This window comes from Neovison vison, chromosome 7, assembly GCF_020171115.1.
Source record: "Neovison vison isolate M4711 chromosome 7, ASM_NN_V1, whole genome shotgun sequence".
Lineage (NCBI taxonomy): Eukaryota > Metazoa > Chordata > Mammalia > Carnivora > Mustelidae > Neogale > Neogale vison.
Window position 1 is genome coordinate 165,380,698 of NC_058097.1, and position 11,009 is coordinate 165,391,706.

The 11,009-nt window shown below is 44.6% G+C and overlaps 1 protein-coding gene across 3 annotated transcripts in view; it reads right to left on the reverse strand.

The window, feature by feature from the left end:
- The window catches only part of SERGEF (secretion regulating guanine nucleotide exchange factor), a 227,113-nt gene extending 222,145 nt beyond the window's left edge, over positions 1–4,968 (reverse strand). For all 3 annotated transcript variants that reach the window (XM_044258919.1, XM_044258917.1, XM_044258920.1), the window contains exons 1-2: positions 4,906–4,968; positions 760–895 (exon numbers count right to left, since the gene is read on the reverse strand). In XM_044258919.1, coding sequence (XP_044114854.1) covers positions 760–895; positions 4,906–4,968 — 199 coding nt within the window. The remainder of the gene's footprint in view (positions 1–759; positions 896–4,905) is intronic.
- Positions 4,969–11,009: the final 6,041 nt, after the last annotated feature.

Sequence of the window (11,009 nt, forward strand, 5' to 3'; positions counted from 1 at the left end):
CTTTTTAAAAAATAAATAAATAAAGATACAATGCTAAATCTAGCCTGGATTAGACTAATCTTCATATCAATGTGTTTGTAAAATAAAATTCTTACTATTTCTTTATAGAGGAAAGGGTCCACAAAGGCAAAAGTGCCAAGGACCCATGAGACTCATACTGCAGTCCTGTCACTCACTGATTCTCCTCATCCAGCATGAATACCCCCATGTAGCAAACGTGAAACTGGCACAAAGGAATTAATATGCTCAAGGCCACATAGATAATAATAGAACCAGGATTTGAACCCAGGCCGTTGATTCCAGAACTCATGTTCTTAAGCAGGATGCAATATACCCTTTTTTGCAAAATCATGGTTCCTGTAATACATGTTAAGTACTATCATAGGCTCTGCAAAGCAAATTAAGGAAAACACAAAGTCCTTGCTCAATCTACTTGCAAAGACTTCTAACTCACAAGTGAAAGTTAAATAGCAATATATGATATAAAATGTAATGTATGTTGCAACTCTGCCACTGATGTGTCTTGTAACCTTAAGCAACTGGTTTTCCTCTCTGAGCCCCATTTGTACAAATGGGGGCGGGGAGCCTAGAAAATCTCTGAAGGCCTTTGAGCTCTGACAATCTAGAATTCTCTAATGGTAACTTGGCTCTTTCACAAAAATGTTTTCCTCTGCAAAATATAAGAGGCTGAAAGGTGGCAACATCGCACGCTAGTGCGAAATGTCGAAATAAGAACTGTCCACTCCAGAAGGATGTTACCTGTGACAACAGCAGAGTGGCCCCCTCCTCCAGTGATCCTCCTGATACACTCAGGTTTATAGAAGTCACTCAGTTGCTGGGGCAAAAGGACATCTTCCTTATGGCCAAGGCCAAGTTGCCCGTAGCTATTTGCACCCTAGGGATAAAATAAGGCAAGTAGGAATGAGTACGAGAAACACAACTGTCAATATGCATTGACCTGTCCCTATCTTTCTCATCCTGACATGCCTCTCAGAGCCTTTAACAGTGGAGATTTCATAAGCTCATTAAGAGGCTGTTATATGCAACTCATACTTAGATGGTGGCCCCATCCCAAGAACACCGCGATTTCCATGAGAGAGGAGCCCTTATCCAAAGATACTCGCCTTCTCCTCCCAAAGCCCCAGCCTACATGTGTCACCTTTAGGGGGCAGCATTCGAGTTCCTTCTGATAAAAGCTAATCCTCTAGGGAGGCTAAGAAAAGAAATAAGGAGGGGAAATGGGGAGAAAGTAGCTGGGAAATACACTGGAAGTCCCTTCTCATGCCCTCACTGAGAAAACTGGCAATGACTTCTGTAATTGAAGTTAGCTGAGGGCCTTGTGCCCTCAAGCAGGGCATGTCACTGTTATTTCATTATAAAGTGAAAGAGGTTGGCAATGATCTCCAAGGGCCTTTCCAAGTACAGTGTTGTGTGACTCCGAGATTCACATGGTGAGATTCCTGTAAGGGAACAGATTTCCCCTTGGTGGGTAAAATGTCTATCTTTGTTATTACGAAATAAATGTCCAGAATCTCTGATCCAAACCCCTTGCAGCCAGATGCATTTCAGATTCAGAATTGTACAGACTTTAGAAAAGTAATATCATATGCAAATCATACACACTGCTGCAAGGTTCAGGAGCAGTGCCCCATAAGCAAAATAGTATTATTTCTACAGTAAGAGGTACAAATACAGTAGGCAGGCGAAGACTATAAACAGCATTATGTCAGGTCAGTTTGGGGTCTTTGGAGTTTTATGTACTCAAAATTGAAGAAAAAGAATTATAGACCTGCAGGAAGAAACTTTAGATTTTAGAAATCTTTATAATTCCTCCAAGTATCTACTCCTGGCTGTTTCTTCCTAGATATGAGAAATAAAACCTTCCAAATATGTTTGTTTTTTAAGACACCTGAAAGAGGAAAAGTGATTTAAAATAACTACCCAAGGGGCACCTGGGTGGCTCAGTGGGTTAAGGCCTCTGCCTTTGGCTCAGGTCATGATCCCAGAGTCCTGGGATCAAGCCCTGCTTCAGGCTTTCCGCTCAGTGGGAAGCCTGCTTTTCTTCCTCTCTTTCTCTGCCTGCCTCTCTGCCTACTTGTGATCTCTATCTGTCAAATAAATAAATAAAACCTTTAAAATAAAATAACTACCCAAAATACATACATGCATACAAACTTCCACCCCTTATGGTCTATTTCACATCTGTACCGGGCTGCAAGGACTCCCATGCTGGAAGTGCAAGCCATGGCAGGGGCACGGGTCCCTCAGGGGCAGTATCAGCTGTCAATTACTAAGTGCTTCTCCCGTGGCTGGCATTCACCTTTAATTCTCACAACAACAGAGGAGATGGACATTATCACTCCCGTTTTACAGATGAAGAAACTAAGGCTCAGAGGGGTTAAGTGACCTTCCATAATCACATAGCTGGGAAGGCACTAAGTCAGATATGCCCTGCTCCTTTCATTATACTGTACTGCGTCTCTAAGGATATATGGTGGGAACTTCAGCCCAGAGCTTCCCTGGCAAGAGGTTAACCTATAACTATATCTACAGTACCCCCATCACTTTATCCCCCTTTTTCTGCTTTATTTTTCTTCATAGCACTGCCTGACGTGACCTTTGCTTATTTTTTATTGCCTACCTCTCCTTCTAAAAAGTAAACTCAATGAGGGCAGGAACTTTGTTCACTGCCATTTCCCCTGCATTCGAAACTATGCGGGCCCAGAGAAGGTGTACATATATTTTATAGTGAATACAGTAAATGAATGTAAGATCTGATAAGGCCCTACCTAGGAAAGATGAAAGGAAAGCCATGCACACTGTGGGGTACCCACACACAGGATGTCTCCATCAGCCCTAAGATATCCGTGGCTGCCCCATGAGCAGGACTACAGCCTGCTGAACAGAAAGTGAGAGAGACACGGGTTCTTGAGGCTCAAATTATGGGACTCAATTTTTATAATGCAGCAAGAGGCCCAAAATCCAGGACAAAGCAAAACGGAGGAAAATTTATACATGTTACAGCTGTATTTGCCTCCTTTCCTTACAAACCCTTCAGCCATATCACACACACATATACAACTCCAAGGAGGTAAATTTCCTTGTTATGGGCTGAACTGTGTTCCCCTAAAATTAATTTGTTGAAGCCTTAGCCTCCAGTATCTCAGAATGTGACTATATTTTGAGATGGGGCCTTTTAAGAGATAATGAAGGTTTGGGGCGCCTGGGTGGCTCAGTGGGTTAAGCCTCTGCCTTCGGCTCAGGTCATGATCCCTGTGTTCTGGGATCGAGCCCCGCATCGGGCTCTCTGCTCAGCAGGAAGCCTGCTTCCTCCTCTCTCACTCTCTGCCAGCCTCTCTGCCTACTTGTGATCCCTGTCAAATAAATTTTAAAAAATTAAAAAAAAAAAAAGAGAGATAATGAAGGTTAAATGAAATCGTAAAGGCAGAGCTTGAAACCAATACAAGAGGAGACACAGGAATGCTCTCACATAGAGAAAAAGCCACACGAAGACACCTCAAGAAGGCAGCCCACCTGCGAGCCGGAGAAAGAGGCTCCAGAAGAAAGTAAACCTGCTGCCACCTTGCTCTTGGACTTTTGGCCTCCAGAACTGTGGGGAAATAAAATTCCATTTTTTAAGACCTCCCGGTCTGTGGTATTTTTCCATTGCAGCCCTGGCAAATTCATAGACCCCCTCCACGCATATTATGCAGCAAGGCGACCCGCAGGCCTCCAAGCCGTGGAAGAGGCCATATCTGACACGCAGGTCCCTGTCTCCCGCCTGGGAAAAGCCAGAACCGGCCCTCACCCAGGTGCATTCAATCGCCAAATCAAGTGCCGCCTCAGAGATAGTACCCAGACAGCCAGACTACCTCAGGCCACAGCGCGGTCTCCCTTCTGCCAGTCTGCCGCCTTACATTCAACAAGTGCTGCCCGGTACTGATAATTACCTTTGACTAAGCAACACGGGTTCGTTTTAACAGTAACATAGGTGGTATCCTGCTCCCTCAACTCCAAAGCTGGATCTCTCGCTTGTGTGTTTTCCCCAAAAGACCAGCACCTAGCTAGGCACACAAAAGGGTCTCGTTCATTCATTCATCAACAAATATTTGCTAGGCACCGTGAACAAGACAGGCACAACACCCACCCTTATGACGCTTACATTCTAGCCAAGGAGACTGACATTCACAAATCCTACATTTCATTACAATTGTGATACGGGCTGTAAAGAACAAGACACTACGCCAGCTTATTTCCATGCATCTGTCTGGTTGGCCGCTTGCAACACAATCCTTTGCAGAGACCCTCCCCTCCCCTAGCCAGGACACGTAAAGATGACCCTGTCTCTCAGTGCCTCCGTCAAGCCAACACACCGGCGCAGACTCCCACGCCCCCGACACAGGCAAGATCAGGTCACAGAAGAATACCAGCGCACAGGCAGGATCTCCGCCTGGTGCACGGCCCACCACCGCAGGCCTCACATGAAAGGATGCTCCCGCCAGGGTGGGGCTGGGAACGGGCCGGCATCCTCCGGGATGGTGAGGAGCACAGGTGGCGCCACAGGGCTCTGGACGGGGCGATCCCTCCACGCCGTCCCTCCCGGCGCTATCCGGGCCTGAGGCTCTCGCGGAACCAGACGCTCTGCCCAGGAGGCAGATGCTTCCCGCGGCGCCGCAGCCCCTCGGGTCCGGACCCCACCAGCCAGCAGGCCCCTAAGTCACCCGTGAGGGCGCCTCCCTCCCGACCCTCTCCGTCTCGGGCCCCAGACCCGCGTTCTCCAACCCAGAGCCTGGCGGGGACCTCGGCCGCCCAGTCCAGGATCGCCCACGCCGAGGCCGCCAGCTCCCCCGGGCCTCTGCGCCCCCTCAGTCCCAGCGGCCCCGGCCCGGGGGCGGAGTCACGTACCCAGGAGAAGAACGCGGCCGCCGCCGCAGGAGCGGCCGCGGAGGCGCTCGGCTCGCGCTCCATGTGGGGACGCTCCGCAGGCGCTTCCGGGAGGGATCGGAGGAGGGGCGTTCCAGGGGAGGGATTAGTGACTGGGGTGGGTGGGCCTGACGCGGGTACGACCTGTGATTGGGAGGGGTCGGATCGGGGGAGGAGTCTGCAATGAAGGCGGGGTCGGTTCTCGGGAGCTGTCGGTGATGGGGAGGGGCCAGCGCGGGGGAAGGTGGGGGTCTGTGGAGGAGGCGGGGCCATCGCTGGGGAGTGGTCTGCGGTGGGGACGGGGGCGGAGCCGAGGGTGGGACGCCGGCCCCGGCTCTCGCCTCTGAATCCTTCCCCCAATCTCCCCGCCCGGGCATACTCCGCGTGTCACCGCCTCCAGGCCCTAGACTTGCATGCAGCTGTGCTGCTCCCTACTTCCCCTCCCACTCTATTTTTAGTAATATACGAATGCACTACGCTCCTTCATGTTTTTTATCCCTTTGTAGTCCCACGACAGCCCGGAGGAACTGACAGGGGCAGAGATTGTATCACCAGTTGACTGGGGAGATATTGAGCCTGGGAGCGGGTGGAAAGGGTCCTGCCCCAGAGTCTTAGCCGATGGGTCTTTGGATCTGCTTTGGTGTGCATTTGTAAAATCTGATCTTGGTAAGCGAGTGTGCGGGAACTTACTTCTCGGACACTAAACTGAGCAGGATGGTTCTCATGGATTCCTGCCAGGGGCAGCCTTCTAACCCTCAGAGCTCAGAGCACGGCCCTGCCCTGATTCTGATCATCAATACTGGGTAATTTTCACCCAACAGAGGTTTTCATATAAAATGGCTTTTATCAGACACTCTCATACACTGCTGGTAGGAGCTAAGTAAGTACAATCTTCCTAAAGGAAAATGTGGCAATGTGTATGAGGAACATGAAGATAGATAAATGGGTATTTACCCAGTAAATTCCACATCTGTTAATTTATCACAAGGAAATAATGAGAACTGTGCACACTTAGACTGCAAACTATTCGCTATGGGTTGTATATAATGGGGAGGAACGTTATTACCTGAAAATCCAAAAATAAATTGTTTAAATTGTGGCATAGCCATGTAGTGGAATTCTAGGTGCATTTTTTTTAAAGATTTTATTTATTTATTTAACAGACAGAGATCACAAGTAGACAGAGAGGCAGGCAGAGAGGAAGGGAAGCAGGCTCCCCGCTGAGCAGAGAGCCCGATGCAGGGCTCTATTCCAGGACCCTGAGATCATGACCTGAGCCGAAAGCAGAGGCTTAACCCACTGAGCCACCCAGGCACCCCTACTAGGCTGCATTTTAAAAATATGTTTTGGAAGATATTAAGGGAAGTGTTCATGATGTGTCATACTTGTAACTATTATAGCAATTTATACACACACAACACAGACACCTATACTCAGAGTGACAGATTGCAGCTGAATTGTATTTTCTTTTGTTGTACTTTTTTTTGTACATACCCTCCATTTCCAGAGCCACCCATAATCTTGTGGGTACAAATGGGGTAACATTAAAGATTATAATCCATATTCACCAGTTCTTGACCCCCTTTGCTGATAGAAGCCTTCAGTCCTCATTACCCTGTATGCCTGGGAGCCTTGGAAGGTATCTCCAGTGAGCTCTGAACAGACAAACCTTTCCTGTTCTTTGACCCCAACTACTCCTTGGTGTTTCTGCCTGTAAGACCACATGAGGGCAGCACCTCACTTTTCCCTCTCCAGCCTGGGGCATCTTGAGAACATCCATGACCATACTAAGAAAAAAACGAACTTGTGAAAAGAGGTGTTTAGAAACCAATGTATGACATCCAGTCTGAAAAAGGTTGGAGAGGCTGAGAGAATTCTGGTAGGATACAGGGGAACCGTTGTCAAGGTGCTGTGAGCACTGCCCATCTCATGTCTCAGGAAAGGCGTGCTGCTGCAAAACCACTTAGAGAACTTGGTATATATGTATCCCTCCAGACTGGTGCCTGGGCAGGCTGTTGATTCATCCTGAGAAATCCAATGGCTTCTGGCCAGATGGCTGAGCAAAGAGAGATCAATTTGGAAAGGTCTTTCATGCCCAGAGTGTCTCCCGTATATTTCCCACACAATAATTTGTCTAGGGGATGGTCTTAGACCCTATCCAGAGAAATTTCTGAAGGGCTGAAAAGACACCCTACTGGAGTTGACCACTAAATTCCTAGAGAGTGAGGGAGATGAATTCAACAGCCCAGTCACATCAAGAGATCTCAAAAAATAAGAAGGTGGGAAGCTCCTCCAAAACACCCCCAGAGAATGAGTCAGCCTCCCTTACCAAGTACAGAAAGCACTGGTGCCAACTCACAGCGGTATCAGACCAAACAGAGCTTTCTACTCATTGCCTCTCCTCCCCACCACCATTCCCAAACTGGCATCCTAGTGCGTGGGTACAGAGGAACAAGAAAAGAGAGAGGGAAATTAGGAGCTAAGGACTGAGAAAGAGTGGAAAATTCAAGGCCAGGACCTGAGATTTCAGCCAAAGGGGAAAGGACTATCACAGAGTAGCTTGAATAGAGAGAAGATCTAGAAGAATACACTTGTCTTCCAATTTCACCCCTTAAATATACATACATCTATACTTCGCTAGCTTACAGTTATATCATTATGTTATAGCTTTTAATAGTTTCTAGGCAATGTTGCAATGTTGCCACTATTTCAACTATGTGCATGCCACTGAGTAATTCTGTCCATTAGCCACCTGGCTGAGTTGCAGTCCTTGAATGCGGCTAAACTCTTTGATCGTGTAACTTTCAGATGCCTTGTTTCCATATAAGAGGAAAGTATAAAGTATTTTGGGGCCATATAGGCTATATCTATGTACCATACAAGTTAGGAAATGTTTTCCTTTAGATTACCTGATTTTATAGATGAAAAAACTGAGGCTCAAAGAAGTTAAGTGATTTACTCCAAGGTCAGATTTCTACTTTTGATAAAGACAGATTAGCTAACTACAGACCAAACCTCTTGCAAAAACAACTAGAAAAGCTGGGGGATAATATTTTAAAAATCTGTTTCAAGTCATTGAAGACTATCAAAGCAGCCAGAATTTGAAGGGCCAAAATCTGGAAGCTGAGAGATTATATCTGGCACTACTTTTTCACTGGAACTGTTTGCTCATTAGCAAGCAGTGACTAGGAGGCTAAGAAACTGGGCTGAATACTGCAGTTGAGAAGCTGAATAGTATTTTCAGCAATCATTTAGGGGTGGAAAGAATGACAAAAGTAGGGGACAAAGGTAGGAGTCCAGGTTCCCAGCACACACCCATAGCTTTCCTTTGAGATCCCTAAAGTGTTGCAGCTTGAGAGTAGAGTTGAACTAGAAACAGACCAGCCCTTGTGAAGACTGATGCCCAGCTTCAAATTTGCTTAATCCCTCAAGGGACCAAGATCTTCCCATGCCATGATATACTGCCTGCTAGAATTCCCTCTGGAGGAAGATAAAGTCATCCAGAAGTTATGGGGGATCCTGGATCAGGACAGTGATTATATTAGTGATGCTTTACACATGGATGTTTCTTTTTTTTTTTTAATTGTGTTATGTAAGTAACCTACAATACATCATTAGTTTTTGATGTACTGTTCCAAGATTCATTGTTTATGTACAACACCCAGTGCTCCATGGATGTTTCTTTTTACAACATTCTTTTGCAACATAATTCCTCCAATAACTCAGTGAAGCAGATTTAGCTCCTTACACAGATGAGGAACACATGATTGAGACTTTATCAAAAATTCCAAAAGTAGTTTCTAGGTTCCAGGTGTATTCGCCTTCCTTTGTATCTCATATTCATAGGCTTTTCAAGAAATGTAAGAACGGGGGCACCTAGGTGGCTCGGTCAGTTAAGTGTCTGCCTTCGGCTCAAATCATGATCTCAAGGTCCTGGGATCGAGCCCCATATCGTGCTTCCTGCTCAGCAGAGAGCCTCCTTCTCCCTTTCCCTCTGCCTGCTGCTCTGCCTATTTGTACTCTCTATCTCTGTGTCAAGTAGATTTTTAAAACCTTAAAAAAAAAAAAAGAAATGTAAGAATGTTATAGATTTCTTAAACTTATGAAATTGCTAATATATATTTAAACCAGGTTTTGCTTTTTGTTTTGGGGTTTGGTTTGGTTTGGTTTGGTTTTGAGAGAGAGAGAGAAAGGAAGAGAGAGCCAGGGGTCAGGGCCAGGGGGCAGGGTGGGGGGAGCTGGGAATCATAAGCAGACTCCATGCTCCACCCGAGGCTTGCTCTCACAAGCCTGAGATCATGACTCGAGCTGAAATCAAGAGTCGAACGCCTAACCAATTAAGTCACCCAGGTGCCCCATAAATCAGTTTTTAACTTATGTTTGACCCCCCCAAAAAAATGCTTCTTAAGAACATGAATTTTGGGGGTGCCTGGGTGGCTCAGTCATTAACCATCTGCCTTCAGCTCAGGTCATGACCCCTGGGTCCTGGGATTGAGCCCCATATCGGGCTCCCTGCTTGGGGTAAACCTGCTTCTTCCTCTGCCTCCTGCTGCTGTCGCTGCTGTGCAACCTCTGTGTGTGTATGTATGTGTGTGTGTGGGTGTGTAATAAACAAATCAATAATCTTTAAAAAAAAAGAAAGAAAGAAAAAGAAACACAAATTTTGGGGCACCTGGGTTGGCTCAGTCAGTTAAGTGGCTGCCTTCAGCTCAGGTCATCATCCCAGAGTCCTGGGATCAAGCCCCACCATGGGTTCCCCGCTCAGACAGGAGTCTGCTTCTTCCTCTCCCTTTGTCCCTTCCCCTGTTTGTGCTTTCTCTCAAATAAATAAAATTTTTAAAGAAAAAAAAAAAGAACGTGAATTTTTTGTCCATTTACTAACTAGTAAAACTGTGTCCATTTAACTAACCAGTTAAATAACAAACTTACAAATCATAAAAGTATATTACATAGGAAAATAAAGACTAGATTGAAATGGACCATAGCATCTTTATTCATTTCCTAGAAATTAATATATGAACTCCATTATGTGTGCTTTTAAAGAACTCCAGGATTTTTTTCCTTTTTCAATTTGAAAGCCAACTTAAAAACTAGGTATAATTGTATACATTCTGGTATGTCATTACTATTAACAACTCTGAATTACAAAACAGGCAGATTAAGAAACACAGGCATTCTGGCAACCAGCTTTTGGAACTTTCTTCAGAAAGTCAGGAAAATACCATCTAAGTCCTTAAGAAGTCACTGATTAAGAATTATAAACCAAACTTTTGGCTCAATTCTGTTCTCATATTGGAGTAAATATTAACATATTCATAGGTGCTTTGAAGATATATTTTTAAAATGCATGAAAACTCTCAGGACTCCTGATTTACCAATTATTACATATCCAGAGGTTAGAAGAACTGAAATCAATCATTAAATATTTCCATTATCCTGAAGTTATGAATAATAATGATTGTGCTTTAACATTCATTTTAGTGTGCTTTAGTCATACATAGAGTGGTTTTAAACACCACAATTTTAAAATTCAATATCTATGATCAAAGTTGTATGAAAATAACCAGATATAGTATCTATAAATTGCTGTTAACTGTTATCTATCATGGTTTTCTACAATAGATTTCTTTGCAACAAGATACACCAACTAAAAAACTAGCTGATCAGTATTTCAAATGATTTTAGATTAGCTAACTTAGATCAATTGCTATCAAAGGTGTATTAATAGTTATACTTAAATAAAATTATAAGTAACATATAAATCTGAAATAGCATGAATTACTCTTCCCAATTCTATTTCATTGTATGATAAAGTTTTTTATAATTTGAGGTCTAAAAATGATTAAAAGATCTAGAGCTCTTGAAATAAAATGTGTTAAATGCTATACAATTTGACTATTCATGGAGGGGGAGTAAAGACACAGTTTTTTAAGTAGCTGATTAAGAATGAAAACTTGGTGGAAAATATGACCCTTAATATATTATTAACAGAAATGACATCACTGGGAGAGGAAGCTGATGGGGTGTAATATTCAGATGATTCTAAGGTTTTTCTTTGTGGATTTTTTTAACCTTTTGAGTTTGAG